A 23,659-nucleotide genomic window follows, 5' to 3' on the forward strand; every position below is an offset into this window, starting at 1 on the left:
GAGACCGGGGGAGGGGAGGCTGAGGAACAGGAGAGAGATGGAGGAGGGGAGAGACCGGGGGGAGGGGAGAGGGGAGGCTGAGGAACAGGAGAGAGATGGAGGAGGGGAGAGACCGGGGGAGGGGAGGCTGAGGAACAGGAGAGAGCTGGAGGAGGGGAGAGACCTGGGGAGGGGAGGTTGAGGAACAGGAGAGAGATGGAGGAGGGGAGAGACCTGGGGGAGGGGAGGCTGAGGAACAGGAGAGAGATGGAGGAGGGGAGAGATATGTAAAAGGGACACACTGGGGAGAGGGAGATAGAAATGGGAGCAAGGGAGAAGGGTGAAATGCGGGAGGGAGAGGCAAGAAGTGAGGTGGAGAAGAGAGAGGAAAGATGGGAGAGAGAGGAGGAGAGGAAGGAGAATGGTATAAAAGAAAAGGACAAATGGGAACAAGGAGAGGAAGTAAGAGAGTGGCAAACAGGAGTGTGTCTGGGATAGAAAGAAGATATGAAGAAAAAGAGACAGACAGACAGACAGACAGACAGACAGACAGACAGACAGACAGACAGACAGACAGACAGACAGACAGACAGACAGAGTGATAGGATGAGATAGTAGAGCGAGAGATATTTAACTTTCCACTCTGGAACAACATCAGTAGGAGGGGTGAGAGGAGAATGGAGAGCAGGAGAAAATAGGTGAAGAGGGACTCTGAGACATAAAGATCTAGTCAGAGTGTAGGAAAGAGGGGGGCTGGGAGAGAGGAGGATTCAGGGACATGTTCTATTCAGCTACCCTGCAGCAGCTATTTGGAACCTCCATTGAAAGCGTTGAGGCCACACAGAAACACAGGGAAAGACCTCGGAAAGGCTCCAGGAACAAACATGCTCTCTCAGTATTCTGGATTTAGTCCCACCATCCACATTATCATCTGCATTATTATCCACATGATCATCAACATACAATAGCTGAAAGACCTGGCACTGCCTTCAGTTTACTGCCAAACACGTTCTTTTATCAACCCGGGAATCCGCATGAATGTTAGTACTGCTAAACTACCCATCCTATTGCCTGCAGCGAACAGTACACACACACACTGCTGTACGGTATTCTGGAGGAAGGAATCTTTATTCAGGTGTGCCAGCCAGTGTGTTTCTCCTCCAGCTGCTCCAGATTAAAACACAGTAGGATTCTACCAGAGAGGATCTGGACCATCTAGAGGATACTGCCTGTTTTAGTTTGATTGACAATGTGGATTCAATCAAGGTCAAACACAAGTATAGTCATTACAACTGTTTCCGACCGTGTGTGTGCGTGTGTGTAGGTGCGGGCCCGTGCAGATGTGCAGGAGCTGCGCCAGTGGCAGAGGGAGCTTAGAGAGGATAACCGTGACATCACCAAAACAGTCCAAAAATTCTGGGCTCACCAGGAGAGCCGGGGTGAGTGAAAACACACACACACACAACATTGAGACAATGCTACACACAAGGATATGCCATGACATTTGACATTTTTAATTCAATAAAACTATCTTTTGAATGTAGTTTTTATGACATAAAGTACATACCATAGTAGCCTACACAGGTTTCACGTGTGTGTTATTGTCTGCCAATCAAAGTGGCACCGTCTACACTCAGTGGCTCCGTGTGTAGTAAGCAACGTGGGAGATCTCTAATCAATGCAAAATGGAATTAAAATGACAGAATGAAGTTAGTTAAATGAGAAGGAGTAGGCTACAACTACCAGAAACCATAAGGTAAATTGTTGTTTAATCTGAATGGAGTTGCTGCTGAGGAGAGAGCGAGAGAGAGGGAAGGAGAGGGAGAGAATGAGAGCAGGAGAAGGAGGGGGAAGAAATATGGGAAGTGAAGGAGACAGAAGAGAAAATGTCTGCAGGGTTCAGGATGTCTTTGTGACACAGAGGGAGGGGAGGGGGACTGCACACATCTTCAGAAAGAGATGGAGGCCGGAAAGAAGGAGAGAGAGAGTGAGGGAGATGAAAATGTCAGCACGGGTGTGTGTGTGTTGGGGGCGCGGGGTAACATCAAATGACACTGTCTTCTGTAAGGATTATCTGTGTGTGTGTGTGTGTGTGTGTGTATATGTGATATATATATATATATATATATATATATATATATATATATATATATATATATATATATATAGTGTAGAGCAGCTGGGAATGTAGGCCCTATTCCAGAGAGAGAACCATGAGCCCTTAATGGCTGACTGGCTGGCATTCCTGGGAGAACGACACAGCTCTGTCCTTGACAACACACACACACTTTAAAAATATGCACACACACAAACATAACCACATGCTCAATACATACAGAAGCACAGATTACAATACACATACATGCACAGAATATCTCTGTCACATACATACAAACAGATATGCTTAAACATACATACACACAGGCAGATGTTTTAACAGCCCTGCACATAGCACGTCTACATTTAGTTTTAGAAACACACACACTCCACTCACACACACACACACACACACTGACACATCAGTCTTTTCCACATGACCACCACATTGAGGCACACATTCCAAAACGACAAAGGCACACACACCACACACATCCAAATAGCTGTGGAGCAGCGAACATTCTTACACTTCCTGGTACACGACACTCCTGCTGCGTGAAGCGAGTGCTGACCTGACATTCCAGCAGGGGGCCTGGGGAGGCTGCGGGAGCACAGAAACACACCTGACCTTATGTTCTCAATGGAGATGGAGAGGGACCTCTCTATCTCTCAGCATCAGCACCTGTTGTCAATGGAGAACTCTCTCTACTCTCTACCTCTCAACAGCAGCACCTGGATACAGTATTCTCAATGGGGAGGTACTTCTCTCTATACCTGACTACTGTGTTGTCAATGCAGACCTCTCTACCTCTTCAACATAAGCACCTGACTACTGCGTTCTCAATGGAGAGCCCTCTCTCAACATCAGCACCACAGCATTGTACAGTACTTGTGTGTGAGAGGAAGGGGTAAATGGTAGAGACAGAGAGAGACCTTGCTGGGCTGTTTTTGCTGACGTTGCAGTTTGTTTGTTGTTTTTGGGCGAAATGAACCGAGAGCAGAGCAGCATACAGTGCAGAGTGACGGATGACACAAACCACAGGACCGAGAAAGGAGAGGGGGAGTGTGAGAGAGATGGAGAAGAGAGAGAGAAAGACCTGAAAGAGAGGCAGAGGAAAAGAGAGAAATTGAGATGGGGGAGAGAGAGAGGAAGAGCGAGACATGAAAGGAGAAAATAAATGGCAACTGTGTGATGCAGCTGCTGCCAGGCTGATCTCATCTGACCCAGTACCATACCATACCCATTCACCATTACACACTTCACAGGCTGATCTCATCTGACCCAGTACCATACCATACCCATTCACCATTACACACTTCACAGGCTGATCTCATCTGACCCAGTACCATACCATACCCATTCACCATTACACACTTCACAGGCTGATCTCATCTGACCCAGTACCATACCATACCCATTCACCATTACACACTTCACAGGCTGATCTCATCTGACCCAGTACCATACCATACCCATTCACCATTACACACTTCACAGGCTGATCTCATCTGACCCAGTACCATACCATACCCATTCACCATTACACACTTCACAGGCTGATCTCATCTGACCCAGTACCATACCATACCCATTCACCATTGCACACTTCACAGGCTGATCTCATCTGACCCAGTACCATACCCATTCACCATTACACACTTCACAGGCTGATCTCATCTGACCCAGTACCATACCATACCCATTCACCATTACACACTTCACAGGCTGATCTCATCTGACCCAGTACCATACCATACCCATTCACCATTACACACTTCACAGGCTGATCTCATCTGACCCAGTATCATACCATACCCATTCACCATTACACACTTCACAGGCTGATCTCATCTGACCCAGTATCATACCATACCCATTCACCATTACACACTTCACAGGCTGATCTCATCTGACCCAGTACCATACCATACCCATTCACCATTACACACTTCACAGGCTGATCTCATCTGACCCAGTACCATACCATACCCATTCACCATTACACACTTCCCCACAGGCTGATCTCACAGGCTGATCTCATCTGACCCAGTACCATACCATACCCATTCACCATTACACACTTCACAGGCTGAAACACAAGCACTGGAAATGGCCTAAAAACCTCACCGGCTGAAACATTTCATGACCTTGCCATTAAGGCTGTGACGGTCATGTAATTTTGGATGCGGGTTATTGGTCAGCCAAATGGCCGTGGTCACGTTCTAATCATTTGAAGAGCACATGTTCTCCTCTACTCCGCTCCTGACTACATGGGCTGCTGCTGCAGTGAGGGGGACTTTGCTACAACACCTTGCTTGTTTCAGCAAGGAGCAACAAAGTTTCATCACGTTGTAAAGAGTCCATGTTACCACGGAAATGCCCGACCAGTCAGCTGTTCATTCCACACAAACACTTACAAAAAATGGTTATGGTGGTTATGGAAATTACTTTAAAAACTTCACCGTCTGAAACATAAGCCCTAGAAATGACTTGGATTGAAACATTATCACTGGAAATTGACTTAAAGACATTCTGAAACATAAGCACTGGAAACAAGCAGGAAAAACCTTCATACTGAGGCGGTCTCATCTCTTGGTCTCGACAGGGTTCTCAGACATGGCCGCCACAGGTCAGGTCAGGCCTGGAGGTCAAGCGTCAGCTGACAGGTGCAGAGCTCAGCACCACATTTATCTATCTCGTGTCCTTGACCTCGTGTACCATGTGTGGAATGTATCTCTGATGACGGTTCAGTGAACACGACAACATAACAAAGCTAGCTATCCCATAGCTCGATAACTCCACAACAGGGTTGGGGTCAATTCCATTTAAATTCAGGATGTAAACTGATATTCCAATTCGAAATAAAACATTTTTCAATACTTTTTGGGGTAAAATGTTCATTTGCTTCCTGTTTACTTGATTGAATTGAAATGTAACCCAAACACCATCATTAACCAGTGTAAACATAGCAAACCATCATACACAACATTGTGTCTGTGACGTCTACAACACAAATTCATTTTTCTCTCTCTCTTTGTTTGAGTATTGTAACTGGTCAAATATAAAGAACTCAATTCTATTCAAGAAAGCTTTGCATCTATGATGTCACGTCTATTGTCTATTACTGAGGCTAACAATAGAACAGGCCTGGCAGCTGTCACCATGAGCTAGTCTACAAACCTCAGAATCTGTGTGTGTTTGTGGATAAACTGTATGTTTGGTTTATTTTGTTTTATTCTTCCCTAGTGAGCTCGGCCCTCAATGACCTCAGGGGGGACTCCACCACCCCTCAGACCCCTCAGCCCGGCGGTGGGTACTCCAACTCAGACGTGTCCATCCAGGTGGTCTCCCCCACCCCCCAGAGCACCGTGTTCCACACCCCCACCTCCCAGATGAGTCCTGAGAGCACCGAGTCGCTGACCCCCAGCCTGCAGGGAGTAGAGGACCTGACCAGGGAGGAGAGGACACTAACTGACTCATTGACCCTGCCCGTGGCTGCTGATGCTGCCGTCACTGCTTTAGCCACCGCTATGGATACCTTTTCCCCATCCTTAGGTAGCCACTGAAAGGTCATAGAGGCTGAGGCCATGTGTGTCCCAAATGGCACCCTATGGATACCTTTTCCCCATCCTTAGGTAGCCACTGAAAGGCCATAGAGGCTGAGGCAATTTGTGTCCCAAATCGCACCCTATGGATACCTTTTCCCCATCCTTAGGTAGCCACTGAAAGGTCATAGAGGCTGAGGCAATGTGTGTCCCAAATGGCACCCTATGGATACCTTTTCCCCATCCTTAGGTAGCCACTGAAAGGCCATAGAGGCTGAGGCAATGAGTGTCCCAAATGGCACCCTATTCCCTATACCAGAGCTGCCCAATCCTGGTCCTGGAGGGCTGAAATACAGTGGCTTGCAAAAGTATTCACCCCCTTGGCATTTTTCCTATTTTGTTGCCTTACAACCTGGAATTGAAATAGATTTTTTGTGGGGGGGGTTGTATCATTTGATTTACACAACATGCCTACCACTTTGAAGATGCAAAATATGTTTTTATTCTGAAACAAACAAGAAATAAGACAAAAAAACTTGAGCGTGCATAACTATTCACCACCCCCAAAAGTCAATACTTTGTTGACCCGCCTTTTGCAGCAATTACAGCAGCAAGTCTCTTGGGTTATGTCTCTATAAGCTTGGCACATCTAGCCACTGGCATTTTTCCTATTCTTCAAGGCAAAACTGCTCCAGCTCCTTCAAGTTGGATGGGTTCCGCTGGTGCAATCTTTAAGTCATACCACAGATTCTCAATTGGATTGAGGTCTGGGCTTTGACTAGGCACTTCCAAGACATTTAAATGTTTCCCCTTAAACCACTTGAGTGTTTCTTTAGCAGTATGCTTAGGGTCATTGTCCTACTGGAAGGTGAACCTCCGTCCCAGTCTCATATCTCTGGAAGACAAACAGGTTTCCCTCTATTTAGCGCCATCCATTATTCCTTCAATTCTGACCAGTTTCCCTGCCGATGATTAACATCCCCACAGCATGATGGTGTACTCGGTGTGATGAGAGGTGTTGGGTTTGCACCAGACATAGCGGTTTCCTTGATGGCCAAAAAGCTACATTTTAGTCTCACCTGAGTATCTTCTTCCATATGTTTGGAGAGTCTCCCACATGCCTTTTGGAGAACACCAAACGTGTTTGCTTCTTTTTTTCTTTAAGCAATGGCTTTTTTTCTGGACACTCTTCCATAAAGCCCAGCTCTGTGGAGTGCAGGCTTAAAGTAGTCCTATGGACAGATACTCCAATCTCCGCTGTGGAGCTTTGCAGCTCCTTTAGGGTTATCTTTGGTCTCTTTGTTGCCTCTCTGATTAATGCCCTCCTTGCCTGGTCCGTGAGTTTTGGTGGGCGGCCCTCTCTTGGCAGGTTTGTTGTGGTGCCATATTCTTTCTTGTTTTATATATAAGGGATCCATGGGATGTTCAAAGTTTTGGATAGTTTTTATAACCCAACCCTCATCTGTACATCTCCACAACTTTGTCCCTGGCCTGTTTTGGAGAGCTCCTTGGTCTTCATGGTGTCTCTTGCTTGTTGGTGCCCCTTGCTTTGTGGTGTTGCAGGCCTTTCAGAACAGAACATATACTGAGATCATGTGACAGATCATGTGACACTTAGATTGCGCACAGGTAGACTTTATTTACCTAAATATGTGACTTCTGAAGGTAATTGGTTGCACCAGATCATATTTAGGGGCTTCATAGCAAAAGGGGTGAATACATATGCACGCACCACTTTTCAGTTGTTTTTTTTTTTTTTTTAACAATTTTTTTTTTTTTTCACTTCACCAATTTGGACTATTTTGTGTATGTCCATTACATGAAATACAAATAAAAATACATTCAAATTACAGGTTGTAATGCAACAAAATAGGAAAAACGCCAAGGGGGGATGAATACTTTTGCAAGGCACTGTACTTCTGGTTTTCATCCCCTCTTTCTAATCAGGGACTAATTCAGACCTGGGACACCAGGTGTGTGCAACAAACTACCAGGTAGAAACTAAAACCAGAAATGTTTTGTGTTCCAGGATTGGGCCTGCCCTATATAGTGCACTACTTGACCAACTACCTGTCCCTCCATATTGTTTGTGTGGCTAGGGACCTTGCCGACTACGCCAACTGGTCAAAAGTAATACACCTTACAGGGAATAGGGTGCTACGGCAGAGCATGACATGAACATCATCAATGTTATATCAATATCACCACTTTTACACACTATTACTGACACACTACTGATGAAGAGCATAGGTTACACACTAATATTAGAAACCGTATCGATACGTACTGTAAAGATGACTAGACACTCTGGTAGTCACTAGCACAATGGTTTTGCTTCTAATCACCTCTCCTCCACAGCGCATAGAAAGGTACATATATTTCCTGTATTTGTCACTTCCTTTTTCCACGAACAAGGTGATAATAATGCTTCGGCTCATGAAACAGACAAATGTTCCCACTCAAAACAGGAATTTAGGGCAGAGAAAATGATAAGAGCAGATGAACAGAATAGCACATTATTTTTCCACCTTAGCCTTGTGTCCTGCAAGTCAGGAAGCTGAATGACCCTGTTGATGGAAAGAGGAAGCGAAAGTGAGATCTGAGAAGAGTGATCTCTCAGTGACTGAGAGCAAGCGGATAAACAGGACAGCAATAAAACACTGAAAATGACATGATAGAGTGTGCTGTACTTTACTCCCTCATGGACCTTTTAGAGACCATTGACATTCCATTGGTTTTGAGAGTGCAATTCAGTGTATTGGCATTATATCCACTGTTATATGTCTGAGGGACTTACCTGCAGAGACCCTGCTCATGAAGACCTCACAGTTTTCAATTGGACCAAATCACAGAGCAGAACAGCAGGTTGGCCCTGTGATGGACAGCTACTGGTCCAATCATGACACAGCAGCCCCCAGAAGGCCCAGGCCAGGGAAGGGAGAGAGATGTATCTCAGTCAGTAGGTAATTCGATGCCCGGGGCACAGCTGCCACTGGGTTAGGGTGAGGCGATAAAACAGCTCATTTCATTTCGAGGACATTTGATAGGCCTGAGCAACCAGCACTCCACAGTAGAGCTTGGCTGGCTGGCCGGAAACAGAGGGTTCTATTGCATGGTGAAACTAGATCACATAGCAGTGGGTAGGTAGCTTTAGCCCAGCAGGTAGCAGGACTGCTCTACTAGTTTCAATGTTACTGCATGCACTGGCAGGAAAGCTTTAGCCTGGCCTCACATCTGTATGTGCTTTTGTCAACTCTGACTGGCTGAGGAGTAATCTGGGGAGAAGGTAACTCTGGCTGGGGAGTAGTCTGGGGAGAAGGTAACTCTGGCTGGGGAGTAGTCTGGGGAGAAGGTAACTTTGGCTGAGTAGTCTGGGGAGAAAGTAACTCTGGCTGGGGAGTAGTCTGGGGAGAAGGTAACTCTGGCTGGGGAGTAGTCTGGGGAGAAGGTAACTGGCTGGGGAGAAGGTAACTCTGGCTGGGGAGTAGTCGGGAGAAGGTAACTCTGGCTGGGGAGTAGTCTGGGGAGAAGGTAACTCTGGCTGGGGAGTAGTCTGGGGAGAAGGTAACTCTGGCTGGGGAGTAGTCTGGGGAGAAGGTAACTCTGGCTGGGGAGTAGTCTGGGGAGAAGGTAACTCTGGCTGGGGAGTAGTCTGGGGAGAAGGTATCTCTGGCTGAGTAGTCTGGGGAGAAAGTAACTCTGGCTGGGGAGTAGTCTGGGGAGAAGGTAACTCTGGCTGGGGAGTAGTCTGGGGAGAAGGCGGAAGCATATACAGATCAGGCTATGACATCTTGGGGATCGGTCACAAACTAGGAAACTTTTTTCTTCTAATCAGGGCCTCAACTATTATGGATATTAGTCCTTCTATACTGGGGATGTGAAGGGTGGAGGGTACTACTGCACTACTCTGAAGATCTGTATTTAAATTTGGCCTATATATCTGTCAATGTCACCTCCCAGTGACGTCTTGACAAACCAACTGAACAGCTTTAACCCTTCCATGTTCAATGTCTGGAACAGAGAGTAAGGAGCAATGAACGAATCAGTCATGATACCTGTCACTTTAGGGTCCCAGTAATTCACTATGGACTCTATAGTGGTCGTAAATCACCACGGTTGTGTCCCAAATGGCACCCACACCCTATTTTATATATAGTGCACTACTTTTGACCAGACCTCTATGTAGGGAATATGGTGCCATTTGGGACAACTTGGGACAGAGTTCCAGTGGGCCTGTTCTTGTTTAGAAATAAAAACATGATCCATGGAAAGGCTACAAACATGACACTTTATTGAACGTTTGCCTGAATCGGTTACAGAATCTGAGAGTTAACTGTTTGTTCTTCTAATCAGGGGAAACATAGTTCTATACATAGGCATGCTGCGTCCCTGCACAGTCACATCTGTGAAAACCAATACCACCCCCGTCGGATGCCCCGAATGGAACAGTGTGAAGGCAAGCCAATTCAGGAGTGGACCAGTCAAGGACATGTCAAACCCAGACAAGAGGGGTGTTTACAAATGGGGCTGCCCAGGGGGGGGGGAACTAACTTGACGGAACAGTAGTATGTGTAAAATCTCACCCTAATTTGTTCATAGCATCTTTATAAACACAGACATGAAGATCTGGATCTTTAGTAATTTAATAGAGATTTCCTTCCAAACTGGCAGGGGGTACAGTATTTGGGTAATCTGATGATGTCACAAGCAACAGGTTATTTGTGGGCCCTTTGGCCTGTTTTGGACCCTATCCCCTGACACCCCCTACAGTTCTCTACCGTGTCTCTTATACAACCGTCCTTATCTCTCTCTCGTGTTCAAGAAAGCACAGACATAAAACTGTCATCTGATATACGCTAAAAAATAGGATTTTTGTCACATGACCTTCACATAAATATAATTAGTATTTAACAGTACGTCTGAGAGAAAGGTACTTACATGTATATAAATGGTGATGAGCATGCACAGATAGGTAGTCATCGACGAGTGCAAAAATCTACTAAGTAACAGTAACTTTTTACTTTTTTTTTGTACTCCACATTGAGTGAAAACATCACAAGATTGAAGAATTGAAACCCGCCCCTCTTCGGTTCTGGGAGGGTGAATCTCCACAGTAGTTCCTTGCTTGTTGTCCACCCACAGCCCTGAGGACAGGACCCGTATTCACAAAGCATCTTAGGGTAGGAGTGCTGATCTAGGATCAGGTCTCTCCTGTCCATATAATCTTATTCAGTATTATCTAAAAGGCAGAACTGATCCTATGCCAGCACTCTGAGGCCTGTAGCCTGTCCCACTGGAGCCTGGCACAGTGCAGTCAGAACGGGCCTGGGTCTGCCCCGGAGAGGCCCGAACAAAGCCTGCCTTGGCATGCAGCGCTGTGGGTTAGGGCCATATACAGAATAACCAATCTAGTAATTATATTTCTATGGTTAGGCCTACATGTAGTGCCTGCCTACCTACCCACCAGTGGAGGCTGGAGGGAGGAGCTATAGGAGGACAGGCTCATTGTAATGGCTGGAATGCAATACATGGAATGGTATCAAACATATGGAAATGTTTGACTCCGTTCCATTAATTTCATTCCAGACATTACAATGAGCCTGTCCTCCTATAGCTCCTCCCACCAGCCTCCACTGCTACCCACCCCCCAGTGAAGAGACATCCTGTAGCCCAATGACCCAGGATTACACCAAAAGACCCTTCGGGTCATAGGTCATAGATCAGAGGTAATTCCACCATCACTGCTCTACTCTCTGCATCACTCTATTATATCACAGACACAGTAGTCATTATCTATGAAGTGCAAAACAAGTATTTTTGATTAGCATTATGCAACGAATGTCATATCTCTGAAAAATGTATTACGTTTCCCCATATAATAAAACTGTTACAGCAGACAGTGAAACATGTTTTGACAGAGGATACTGTATAGGAGATTTCCAAAGTTGTCGCGAGTAGGAAAAACCACACCCAAAGTTAGCTAGATGCCTCACAGACAGACCGTTGTGTTTTTCAACGTTAATAATCAAATCAAATGAAATTAAAAACATGGCTAGCATCTTGAAATATGTTTTAAAATACTAGTTAAAAAGAACAAAGAAAGACACCAGCAAGAGAGAAAAAAAATGAAATAACAATAAAATCAATCCAGTCACAAATCGGATAAATTAAAATCTAATCATTATTACACTAGTCAGATGCCCAGTGGTATAATATATTAGGCTGGTGTCTAAAAAAAAATCATCTTCTACAGTCAAAAAGAAATCTAACTTACAAGCTATACAGCACTACTATATACAGTACACAGCGTGTCTCTCTCTCGTAAGGGGAGAGCTGGTAAGTATGTAAGGGAGAGGGAGACAGAAAACAGAGACCTTGCTGTAACACAAGAGTCTTTCTTGGCACAGAAAACAGTAGTTACCAGCACAGACGGACGAGAGGAGGGGGAGAGGCTTCTCAGATAAGGAGGACAGCACAGAGCAGTGCTACCTTCCCCACAGACAGACACACACACACACTGGGGAAAGAGACATTTTGTCACACCGATACGTTTGCTGATTGGGGGGAAGTCAAAGCGATGTAGCCGTCACATAGACCATTGTAACCCCTCTGGACTGGCTCCTCCCTTCCTCTCTCTAGCTACCCATCCCCCCTTTCTTCTCCAGTCCTCCCCACAGGCTTATAGCTGATCTCACAGTATACTATATCTGATCATTCACAGGGACCAGGACAGGCAGTTCCACACCCCAGTCAGGGCTTGTCTATATATAGGCTGACAGTATGGGGTTGTGTATCTGGAGCTGACCAAGACGTCTGGAACTCTGGATCCATTTCTCAGGCTCACACACAATAACACACACACACAAGCGTGCACACACACACACACACAAAACAGATAGAACATGTTTTTATCTCTATGCACACACACACACACACGTTTGAAAAAACAAAACAGTAAAAGGGAAGTCCGTCTCCTCCCCCGCCGACCCATTTCTCTCTGATATAAAGGGACAGTTGGTTCAGTCCTGCTGGTTCAGAAAGTCTCTGTGGTCACAGGAGAACATGGTGGGAAAACACAGCCTGTCTGACCTATATACACAGTCCCTGTCTGACACCCTGTCTGTCCAATCGAAATCCCCTCCTCACTGACTGACATCCTGTCCATCCAATCAGCATCCCCGGATTCTCCCGGTTCCTACTGTTTGTCCAGTAGAAGCTTAGCTCTGTCCGTCAGGTGCTAGGTGAGCTGGATAGGTGTATAGTAGTTTGCGGTCATATTGTCGTTATGGTTAGTTGGACCGCAGCCTGGGTGGGTTCACAGTTTGGGGTTAGACAAGTGGAAAGACGAGATGAGTAGAGGTGAGTCCAGGTTACTCAGTAAAGGTGAGTCCAGGTTACTCAGTAGAGGTGAGTCCAGGTTACCCAGTAGAGGTGAGTCCAGGTTACTCAGTAGAGGTGAGTCCAGGTTACTCAGTAGAGGTGAGTCCAGGTTACTCAGTAGAGGTGGGTCCAGGTTACTCAGTAAAGGTGAGCCCAGCTTACTCAGTAGAGGTGAGTCCAGGTTACTCAGTAGAGGTGAGTCCAGGTTACTCAGTAGAGGTGAGTTACCAGGTTACTCAGGTTACTCAGTAGAGGTGAGTCCAGGTTACTCAGTAGAGGTGAGTCCAGGTTACTCAGTAGAGGTGAGTCCAGGTTACTCAGTAGAGGTGAGTCCAGGTTACTCAGTAAAGGTGAGTCCAGGTTACTCAGTAAAGGTGAGTCCAGGTTACTCAGTAGTAGTGATTCCAGGTTACTCAGTAAAAGTCAGTCCAGGTTACTCAGAGGGAGGGTGGGGGGGGTATTTTGTTTTCTGGGGTCCAGAGTCTTGGAGTAGAGCCAATATAGATGAGGTACACACACACATATATACACAGGTAACTGACAAAATAATGGAAACACTTGAGTAAATGAGGTAGGGATGGGCACGGTTATTCGGATATTCAAATATCCAAATGGACGTTAGTATTTGAATACTTGTGAGAGTATTAATTTTTTGTCTATTTTAACAATGAAAAGGCTTTGTCTAAATGTAATTATTTATGAGACAATGCTACACACAAGGATATGCCATGACATTTGAAATTCTTAATTCAATAAAACTATATTTTGAATGTAGTTTTTATGACATAAAGTACATACCATAGTAGCCTACACAGGTTTCACGTGTGTGTTATTGTCTGCCAATCAAAGTGGCACCGTCTACACTCAGTGGCTCCGTGTGTAGTAAGCAACGTGGGAGATCTCTAATCAATGCAAAATGGAATTAAAATGACAGAATGAAGTTAGTTAAATGAGAAGGAGTAGGCTACAACTACCAGAAACCATAAGGTAAGTTGTTGTTTAATCTGAATGGAGTTGTTGTAGACAAGGACGGGAAGCACAGCAGAATAACCTTAAGTACTTTTAGCCTAGCTAGCTGGCTGGCTAATATAGCTGGCTAACATAGCTAGCTTCTTTAGATTGATTTGATGCATACAAGACAGGCACTACCAGATGAGATGATGGATAACCTACAAATTTGTTTAATTAGTCTGTATGGTCTCTCTCTCTCTCTCTCTCTCGTAAACTCACTGGTACCTGCCAATCACACACGCAAGCAAGCGGGACGCAAGTAGCACAGGCTGCACAGCAATCTAATTCCCAAGTTTAAACAACTCGACAATCCACATATCCCCCACAAAAATCATGATATTATTCCAATAGTGAAATTATTTCAAATGCCCATCCCTAAAATTAGATATTGAAAGCAGATGCTTCTACACAGGTGTGGTTCCTGAGTTAATTAAGCAATTAACATCCCATCATTCTTTGAGTCAGGTATAAAAATGCTGAGCAGGCAATTATTTTGGCTACCATAACTATCCCCCCTTAGGATGATCATTCCCCCATCCACAGGGCACGAGTGGTCACTGAATGGTTTGATGAGCATGAAAACAATGTGCCACGTCTGTCTCAGTCACCAGATCTCAACCCAATTGAATACTTATGGGAGATTCTGGAGTGATGTCTGAGACAGTGTTTCCACCACCATCAACAAAAGAACAAATGTTGGAATTTCTCATGGAAGAATGGTGTCGCCTGCCTCCAACAGAGTTCCAGACACTTGTAGAATCTATGTCAAGGTGCAGTGAAGCTGTTCTCATGGAGGCCCAACACCCTATTAAGACACTTTATGTTGGTGTTTCCTTTATGTTGGCAGTTACCTGTAGGCACACACTGGCTAGAGAGGTTGGAGTTTAAGCCATACTTGTCCGTGTGTTATTCTATTGTGTGATGGGCTGTGGTGCGGTACAGGGCTGTAAGGTAACGTATCTACAGGAGGATGGAGGACAGAACACTGGCTAGAGAGGTTGGAGTTTAAGCCATACTTGTCCGTGTGTTATTCTATTGTGTGATGGGCTGTGGTGCAGTACAGGGCTGTAAGGTACCGTATCTACAGGAGGATGGAGAACAGAGCAAAACATTCTGCTTTAGAAGAGTTTCACCCAAAATAAACAACAAAAACAGAGCAAATATCTCAAAAGAGAGAGAGGTTTCACAGTTTTTCAGAAGTTATACAGTGGCTTAGTAGTCTCGTGGGAGTAAACTTGACTCATACAAAAGAAACCTGACAGTCAACATTTCAAACCTCACATCTCCCAGATGAAAATGGTCTCCACAGCATTTGCAACCAAAATAGGGTTGTTTTTAAGTTCAATATCTCCTATAGTGATTTAACTTCAAAACTACCTGTAATGTTTTGATCTGTCCTCCATACCTGCTCTCCCCCTCAGTCACACTCATTCAGTGGTTGGTTGGTGTATTTGATTACCACAGGGTGGGTGGTGTGTGTAAGCCCTCAGTAAGTCATCTGTTTAACTGTCTGTCCCCATACGCACATAGAGATCTGGGGGGTGTCCATGTTATAGTTATCCTCTCTGGGTTATTCCTCTGTCCAAGGACCCTTCATCCCTTCTTCATCACCCCATTCTTCCTTCTTCTTCTTCATCTCTGTCCTTCACCACAGCTGCCGCCCCGTATAGGTCGGGGGTGCGGAGGGGACCTGTGAAAGGGAGGAGAGAGAGAAAGAAATGGGACGTCAGTTTGGTAATATACAGTGTTTGAAGTTGAGAGACACCTATGTAAACACACACACCACACCACACCACACCACACCACACCACACCACACGTTCCTGATAAGAGGTTACATTTTGAATGTTGCCTGTATCACATCTTCAAAACCCCTTCTTTCCTCTTTATCTTCCTCCTCTCTCTTCCCCCTCTCTCTTCCTCCTCTCTCTTCCCCTTCTCTCTTCCTCTCTCTCTTCCCCTCTCTCTTCCTCCTCCCTCTTCCCCTTCTCTCTTCCCCTCTCTCTTCCCCTTCTCTCTTCCCCTCTCTCTTCCTCCTCTCTCTTCCCCTCTCTTCCCTCTCTCTTCCTCCCCTCTCTTCCTTCTCTCTTCCCCTCTCTCTCTTCCTCTCTCTCTTCCCCTCTCTCTTCCTCCTCCCTCTTCCCCTTCTCTCTTCCCCTCTCTCTTCCTCCTCTCTCTTCCCTCTCTTCCTCCTCTCTCTTCCCCTTCTCTCTTCCCCTCTCTCTTCCCCTCTCTCTTCCTCCTCTCTCTTCCCCTCTCTCTTCCCTTCTCTCTTCCCCTCTCTCTTCCTCCTCTCTCTTCCCCTCTCTCTTCCCCTCTCTCTTCCTCCTCTCTCTTCCTCCTCTCTCTTCCCCTCTCTCTTCCTCCTCTCTCTTCCTCCTCCTCTTCCCCTTCTCTCTTCCCCTCTCTCTTCCTCCTCTCTCTTCCTCCTCTCTCTTCCCCTTCTCTCTTCCCCTCTCTCTTCCTCCTATCTCTTCCCCTCTCTCTTCCTCCTCTCTCTTCCTCCTCTCTCTGCCTCCTCTCTCTTCCTCCTCTTTCTTCCCCTTCTCTCTTCCCCTCTCTCTTCCTCCTCTCTCTTCCCCTCTCTTCCCCTCTCTTCCTCCTCTCTCTTCCCCTCTCTCTTCCTCCTCTCTCTTCCTCCTCTCTCTTCCCCTCTCTCTTCCTCCTCTCTCTTCCCCTCTCTCTTCCTCCTCTCTCTTCCCCTTCTCTCTTCCCCTTCTCTCTTCCCCTTCTCTCTTCCCTCTCTCTTCCCCTCTCTCTTCCTCCTCTCTCTTCCCCTTCTCTCTTCCTCTCTCTTCCCCTTCTCTCTTCCCCTCTCTTCCCCTCTCTCTTCCTTCTCTCTCTTCCCCTTCTCTCTTCCCCTCTCTCTTCCTCCTCTCTCTTCCCCTCTCTCTTCCCCTTCTCTCTTCCCCTCTCTCTTCCCCTCTCTCTTCCTCCTCTCTTCCCATCTCTCTTCCTCCTCTCTCTTCCTCCTCTCTTCTCCTCTCTCTTCCTCCTCTCTCTTCCCCTCTCTCTTCCTCCTCTCTCTTCCTCCTCTCTCTTCCTCCTCTCTCTTCCCTCTCTCTTCCCCTCTCTCTTCCTCCTCTCTCTTCCTCCTCTCTCTTCCCCTCTCTCTTCCCCTTCTCTCTTCCCCTCTCTCTTCCCCTCTCTCTTCCTCCTCTCTCTTCCCCTCTCTCTTCCTCCTCTCTCTTCCTCTCTCTCTTCCTCCTCTCTCCCTTTTTTTTATCTCGATTCAGTCTCAACATCTAATCCTGCTCTTTATACAGGAGAGAGCATCATTTCCAGAACTCCCCTCCTTTCCCTGCTACCTACTAAAGTACATTAATACCACTCTGATGTAGGTGGCAGGTCTATGAGCATAATACTAGGAGGGAGACCATTTAATTCACAGGTAAACGTTCCCAGAGCTTTAGCTGGGCGGTGGCTCAGTGATTTCTGGCTGTTTTCTAGTTCCAGATTCTGCCTCTAATGTAGTGGCAGGTGTCAGAGCAGAGACTGGGAGGGAGCCATTTTAAAACGTTCCCAGAACGTAAGCTGAAAGTTGGCTCAGCGATTTTTCTGGACGCGTGGCTCCAGACTCTGCCAGGTCAGCAACGTTTATTTATAGCGAGGTGATTGGAGGTTAGTCACATGCGCTAGGGAGCTCACCCAACCATCCTGGGGCTATATAAAGGGCGTGACTGGGCCAGGGACACAGCTGCATCACTCACACTGGAGAGATGGCTCTAGTCTGCAGCCCAGGGAACCCACTCCCTCATTCACACACACGCACACACAGACACACACACACACACACACACATTCTTGCGCAGAATAATCATTTGAGTTTGTATACCTGTGAATGGTAGCGTGTGACAGGGGTGTAAACGTGTGTGTAAATGTGTGTGTGTTCAATGCCCAGGTGAGTGAGAGTATGTTTCTATATATGTGTAAGTGTCTACACTGCTTTCTTGCTCAGGATCATAATCCGAGTTTGAATAGAGGTTGTGAATGGATGTGAAGCGTGGTCGGATGTGTAAACGTACAATATGAGAACTCACCGCTCCCCCATTCAGGATCATGGTCATCTCAGTGGGCTGGTACACGTTGCTGCGGAAGGGGGCACTGGGTCTGGGCGCTGTGTTACCATTATGATGACCTGCACTCCTCAGACCTGGCACAGCAGAGGAACAACGATATTCTCTTATTCTCTTCTGCAAACACATTCATTCATCCATTCTACATTAAGATCGACACAGGAACAGATGCGTAATCTGTACTTTTAACACACATGCTGTACAGGTACTGTTTGTACCACGACAAGAACCACTGCTCTTTTTAACCCAGTATGGTAATATCACTATGTCACTATGTCCTACATCCAACCCCATACACAGAAACATGCATGTAAAACCAGTAGCGCTGTACTGAGCTTGTAAGCATGAATTTTAATACACATTTTAAAGTCAAAGTCTCTTGTTACCTGCAGTGTTTTCGTCAAAGCCGTAGCCCTGGTTCTCCGGAAACTGCCTGTGTGAGAGGGGGATGTCCTCGTCGAAGCTGGTCTCCCTCATGCGGGACGGGGCCTGGGACGTGTCAAAATAGTCAGGGGCGGAGGGTTGTGGCGGGGAGCAGAGACAGGAGTGTGCCTCGGGCACAGCGTGGAACAGGAGGAGGAGCCAACCCTGTGCCACCAGTGCTATCGCCAATGCTGGATCGTCCCAGTCCGGGGACCGCCCCAGCCAGGCGTTACCGTAGAGATAGAAGCCCACCCAGGCAACCCAGAGGAGGAGGGACAACAGACAGGCGGAGAGGAGCCAGACCGCGTTACAGCGCCACTGCCGGGTCTTCCCACAGAGAGCGAAGGAGGCCGCCCCCAGCGCGGCTAGCAGTAGCGCAAGCACATAGCTACAGGCTAAGGAGAAGTCCAGAGGCAGGTACTGGCAGGCCGCTCTGCCCTCCCTGAGCACCGTGAGCAGGAGCCACTCGGCGGCGATGATCCCCTGGACGGCGCTCAGCCCCAGTGCCAGGCCGGTCAGAGTGCAGCCCCCCGGGCTCCGGCGCTCGCTGCCCAACCTCCGGAGCCGCACACCCTGCACCAGCAGGCAGGAGAAGCACAGGGCGAAGAGCAGGCCCCAGAGGGCACGGCGCAGAAGACACAGCTGTTCGTCACGCTCGATGAGGTAGGCGAAACTGAGGCCGAACAGGCCCAGGATGCCCAGGAGCAGGAGGAGAATGGGTCCCACGCCGCTGCGCTTCTCCGCCTCGCTCACATGGTGTAGTCGGCAGAGGATGATCAGGCCCAGTAAAATGGCAGCCAGGGCGCCGCCGGCCGCTGCAGATTCGACCGCCACGCCCCAAACAGAGTCCAGGTCGCAGAGGAGGGTGTAGGGGCGCACCAGGCCCCAGCCACACCCCCGGGGCACTGCCAACGTGTCCTCATCAGGGTCCTGGGAGGAACCACGCTGGACCACGGAGAGGAGGAGGAGGAGGACAGGGAAGAACGCCATCTCTAAGAGGAGGAGGGAGGAGAGAGGGTAGAGAAACAGTCATTTCTGGATCAAAATGTGCAAAGTGAAACAAAATGTGACAAGTAAATCATCTACTGTAAATCTGGCTGTGTTTTTTTATGAAACAAGTGATCACTGTGTGAGTGACAGTGTATGTACATGGAAGCGTTATACAACGGCACACACGCACCCACACCCACACTTCCTGTATCCGCAACAACAGGAGCACAGTGACTCTCTCCTTCCATCCTGTACATGGCCAGAGGTCAACACACAGCCAAGAGGCTCCTTACCAACATCACACACTGATAGCTTCAACATACATACACTGACTACACCAATGCATGCATGCACACACACCCACACAAATGCATATAGACACACACAGAATGATGAGCATTAACTAGCTATTTCCAGAACAAGAGCATTCAAGTAAACAAACCATTTATATGGCTTTACCATGAAGCTGAGAGTCGGAGGTTGGAAATGTACTTGAAATGAACATTGAGTTACCGGTAGTCTTTATAACATCAGTATCCACAGACAGAGTCATACTCAGAGAAAACACTGCTCACTGTCTGAGCGGACGCGGGAAGGCATGTAGAATCATATCAGTGGAGGCTGGTGGGAGGAGCTATAGAAGGTCAGGCTCAATGTAATGGCTAGAATGGAATTAATGGAACAGAGTCAAACATCAATCAAATTTCAAATCAAATGTAGTTACATCAGCCGATGTCACAAAGTGCTTTACAGAAACCCAGCCTAAAACCCCAAACAGCAAGCAATACAGGTGTAGAAGCACGTGGTTTCTATATGTTTGATGTGTTTGACTCCGTTCCATTGCCTCCATTCCAGCCGTTACAATGAGCCCATCCTCCTATAGCTCCTCCCACCAGCCTCCACAGGATCATATATAGATCAGGAATAGAAGAACAGGGATCCTCCTGTCCAGACAGAGGAGCTGACAGCATCATGCTGTTTAGGTAAGACACTGAGACGAGGCATATTGCATAGGTAAAACACACACACACATTTAAAGTGAAGATCTTCAGAAAGCACTGACAGCCAGAGTAGGGCAACTGAGGAAATCAATATCACCTCACAGTGACTGTCTGTTTCTCCATCACATTAACTCCCTATCCCATCCTATCCTATCCCATTATATCCTATCCTATCCCATTCTATCCCATCCCATCCTATCCTATCCCATTCTATCCTATCCCATCCTATCCCATTCTATCCTATCCCATTCTATCCTATCCCATTCTATCCTATCCCATCCTATCCCATTCTATCCTATCCCATCCTATCCCATTCTATCCTATCCCATTCTATCCTATCCCATCCTATCCTATCCCATTCTATCCCATCCTATCCTATCCCATTCTATCCTATCCCATCTCATCCTATCCCATTCTATCATATCCCACCCTATCCCATCTCATCCTATCCCATTCTATCATATCCCATTCTATCATATCCCATCTCATCCTATCCCATCCTATCCCATCCCATCCTATCCCATCCCATATCATCTCATCTCATCCTATCCCATTCTATCGTATCCCATCCTATCCCATCCCATCCCATTCTATCCCATCTCATCCTATCCCCTTCTATCGTATCCCATTCTATCGTATCCCATCCTATCCCATCCTACCCTATCCTATCCCATCCTATCCAATCCCATCCTATCCCATCACATCCTACCCCATCTTATCCCATCCTGTCTCATCCTATCCCATCCTATCCCATCACATCCTACCCTATCCCATCCCATCCTATCCCATCCCACCCTATCCCATCCTATCCCACCCTATCCCATTCTACCCTATCCCATCCCATCACATCCTACCCTATCCCATCTTATCCCATCATGTCTCATCCCATCCTATCCCACCCTATCCCATCCTATCCCGCCCTATCCCATTCTACCCTATCCCATCTCATCCTATTCTATCCCATCCCATCCTATCCCATCCCATCCTATCCCACCCTATCCCATTCTACCCTATCCCATCTCATCCTATTCTATCCTATCCCATTCTACCCTATCCCATCTCATCCTATTCTATCCTATCCCATCCTATCCCATCCCATTCTATCCCATCCCATCCTCCTATCCCATCCTATCTCATCCTACCCTATCCCATCCTATCCCATCCTATCCAATCCCATTTTATCCTAATCTACCCTATACCTTCCCATCCTACCCTATCCCATCCTATCCTCCTATCCATCCTATCCTATCCCATCTCATCCTATCCAATCCCATTGTATCCTAATCTTCCCTATCCCTTTCCATCCTATCCTATCTCATCCTATCCATCCCATCCCATCCTCCTATCCCATCATATCTCATCCTACCCCATCCTATCCAATCCCATTTTATCCTTATCTACCCTATCCCATCCTACCCTATCCCATCCTATCCTACCCTATCCCATCCCATCCTACCCCATCCCATCCTACCCTATCCCATCCTATCCTATCCCATTCTACCCTATCCCATCCTACCCTATCCCATCCTATCCTATCCCATCCTAACAAAACAAACACACATAAACAAAACAAATACACACAAGACGATCCCTCATAAGTCTCTAAAGAGACAACGAACACACTGTAGGATCAGTATGTAAGGCTGTATCTAAACTCACAAACACACACTCACACATTCACACTGACACACCAGCCTGTTTTTAAACCAGCCTAGTAACAGTCAACAACATCTGTCCGGTCCCTTCACGACACATCACACACTGACCTTTCAGACATACTTCCCTATCTGCCTCATACAGTCAATAGCACTGCATTCATTTTAAACCATCACCACGCGTCACTCTAACACACACAACCACACAAATACAACACAGACCCTACACAACCCTTTCACTCTGTTCACACTATCATGCCCACCCAAACCAAACTGACTGGCTAACATAACAACACAGACCCTACACAACCCTTTCACCCTGTTCACACTATCATGCCCACCCAAACCAAACTGACTGGCTAACATAACAACACAGACCCTACACAACCCTTTCACCCTGTTCACACTATCATGCCCACCCAAACCAAACTGACTGGCTGACATATTGTCTTTGCACATTGTCCTTTTTAGCATGGTTCCTGCAACTACAGAATGTTGGATGTGTACACAACCCAGCTTAGTGCAGTTTGGTTAGGCTCAGTAATGGGAAAAGCCCTGTGGTTAGCCTTAATTAGGTCTGGCTCATGGAAATAACCTGGGGTGGCTGATAGTGGTGGTGGGATCCAAAAGAGAAAAATACACCATTTTGGATTCATGAATGTTGGCATTAAACCCCTCCATCAGGGTGTTGGTTCGCTCCAAGGCAGCTTAGACTCATTCAGATTACAGACAGCTTTATGAGTGTGTCGAGGATATCTGGTGCAGCAAGGCTTCCAGCCACTGTCTTTATCTGTGCTATGCTATATCTGTTCTATGCTATATCTGTTCTATGCTATATCTGAGCTATGCTATATCTGTTCTATGCTATATCTGTGCTATGCTATATCTGTTCTATGCTATATCTGAGCTATGCTATATCTGTTCTATGCTATATCTGAGCTATGCTATATCTGTTCTATGCTATATCTGTGCTATGCTATATCTGTTCTATGCTATATCTGAGCTATGCTATATCTGTTCTATGCTATATCTGAGCTATGCTATATCTGTTCTATGCTATATCTGTGCTATGCTATATCTGTTCTATGCTATATCTGAGCTATGCTATATCTGTTCTATACTATATCTGAGCTATGCTATCTCTGTTCTATGCTATATCTGAGCTATGCTATATCTGTTCTATGCTATATCTGAGCTATGCTATATCTGTTCTATGCTATATCTGTGCTGTGCTATATCTGAGCTATGCTATATCTGTTCTATGCTATATTTGAGCTATGCTATATCTGTGCTATGCTATATCTGAGCTATGCTATATCTGTGCTATGCTATATCTGAGCTATGCTATATATCTGTGCTATGCTATATCTGTGATATGCTATATCTGAGCTATGCTATATCTGTTCTATGCTATATCTGTGCTATGCTATATCTGTTCTATGCTATATCTGAGCTATGCTATATCTGTTCTATGCTATATCTGTTCTATGCTATATCTGAGC

General features: G+C 46.5%; 3 protein-coding genes and 1 long non-coding RNA gene across 7 annotated transcripts in view; 2 read left to right on the top strand and 2 right to left on the bottom strand.

Annotated features, from left to right (window-relative positions):
- iqck (IQ motif containing K) overlaps positions 1 to 6,032 on the top strand; it is a 30,159-nt gene extending 24,127 nt beyond the window's left edge. The window contains exons 8-9 of the mRNA XM_065010566.1: positions 1,304 to 1,418; positions 5,324 to 6,032. Of these exons, the coding sequence (XP_064866638.1) occupies positions 1,304 to 1,418; positions 5,324 to 5,643 (435 nt within the window). The 3' untranslated portion in view covers positions 5,644 to 6,032. The remainder of the gene's footprint in view (positions 1 to 1,303; positions 1,419 to 5,323) is intronic.
- Positions 6,033 to 13,985: 7,953 nt separating this feature from the next.
- gprc5ba (G protein-coupled receptor, class C, group 5, member Ba) lies at positions 13,986 to 19,613 on the bottom strand. Of its 3 annotated transcripts, none has more exons than XM_065010568.1 (3): positions 18,475 to 19,588; positions 18,038 to 18,165; positions 13,986 to 15,703 (listed from the first exon to the last, which is right to left on the bottom strand). In XM_065010568.1, exons 1-3 carry the CDS (start codon positions 19,499 to 19,501, stop codon positions 15,659 to 15,661), a joined length of 1,200 nt encoding a protein of 399 aa, XP_064866640.1. In that variant the 5' UTR covers positions 19,502 to 19,588; the 3' UTR covers positions 13,986 to 15,658. The 3 variants fall into 3 exon arrangements, with proteins under 3 accessions (XP_064866640.1, XP_064866641.1, XP_029501477.1); XM_065010569.1 differs by having other exon boundaries at positions 18,053 to 18,165; positions 18,475 to 19,568; XM_029645617.2 differs by lacking the exon at positions 13,986 to 15,703 and having other exon boundaries at positions 17,888 to 18,165; positions 18,475 to 19,613.
- Positions 17,720 to 18,580, top strand: LOC135564716 (uncharacterized). 2 transcript variants are annotated; one of them, XR_010461233.1, is made up of 2 exons: positions 17,720 to 17,913; positions 18,481 to 18,580. It is a non-coding gene; the product is annotated as an uncharacterized LOC135564716 (long non-coding RNA). The 2 variants fall into 2 exon arrangements; XR_010461234.1 differs by lacking the exon at positions 17,720 to 17,913 and adding an exon at positions 18,162 to 18,342.
- A 2,717-nt stretch (positions 19,614 to 22,330) lies between the features above and the next one.
- LOC115117133 (nuclear GTPase SLIP-GC-like) overlaps positions 22,331 to 23,659 on the bottom strand; it is a 48,223-nt gene continuing 46,894 nt past the window's right edge. The window contains exon 27 of the mRNA XM_065010958.1: positions 22,331 to 22,345. Coding sequence (XP_064867030.1) covers positions 22,331 to 22,345 — 15 coding nt within the window. The remainder of the gene's footprint in view (positions 22,346 to 23,659) is intronic.

The sequence above is a fragment of the Oncorhynchus nerka genome, linkage group LG26 (assembly GCF_034236695.1).
Source record: "Oncorhynchus nerka isolate Pitt River linkage group LG26, Oner_Uvic_2.0, whole genome shotgun sequence".
NCBI classification, from domain to species: domain Eukaryota; kingdom Metazoa; phylum Chordata; class Actinopteri; order Salmoniformes; family Salmonidae; genus Oncorhynchus; species Oncorhynchus nerka.

Coding starts and splice junctions, on each gene's coding strand:
- gprc5ba (XM_029645617.2), bottom strand. CDS start 19,501: ATGGCGTTCTTCCCTGTCCTCCTCCTCCTCCTCTCCGTGGTCCAGCGT. Junction 18,166..18,474: donor CTTTGACGAAAACACTGCAG/GTAACAAGAGAC, acceptor CTGCTGTGCCAG/GTCTGAGGAGTGCAGGTCAT.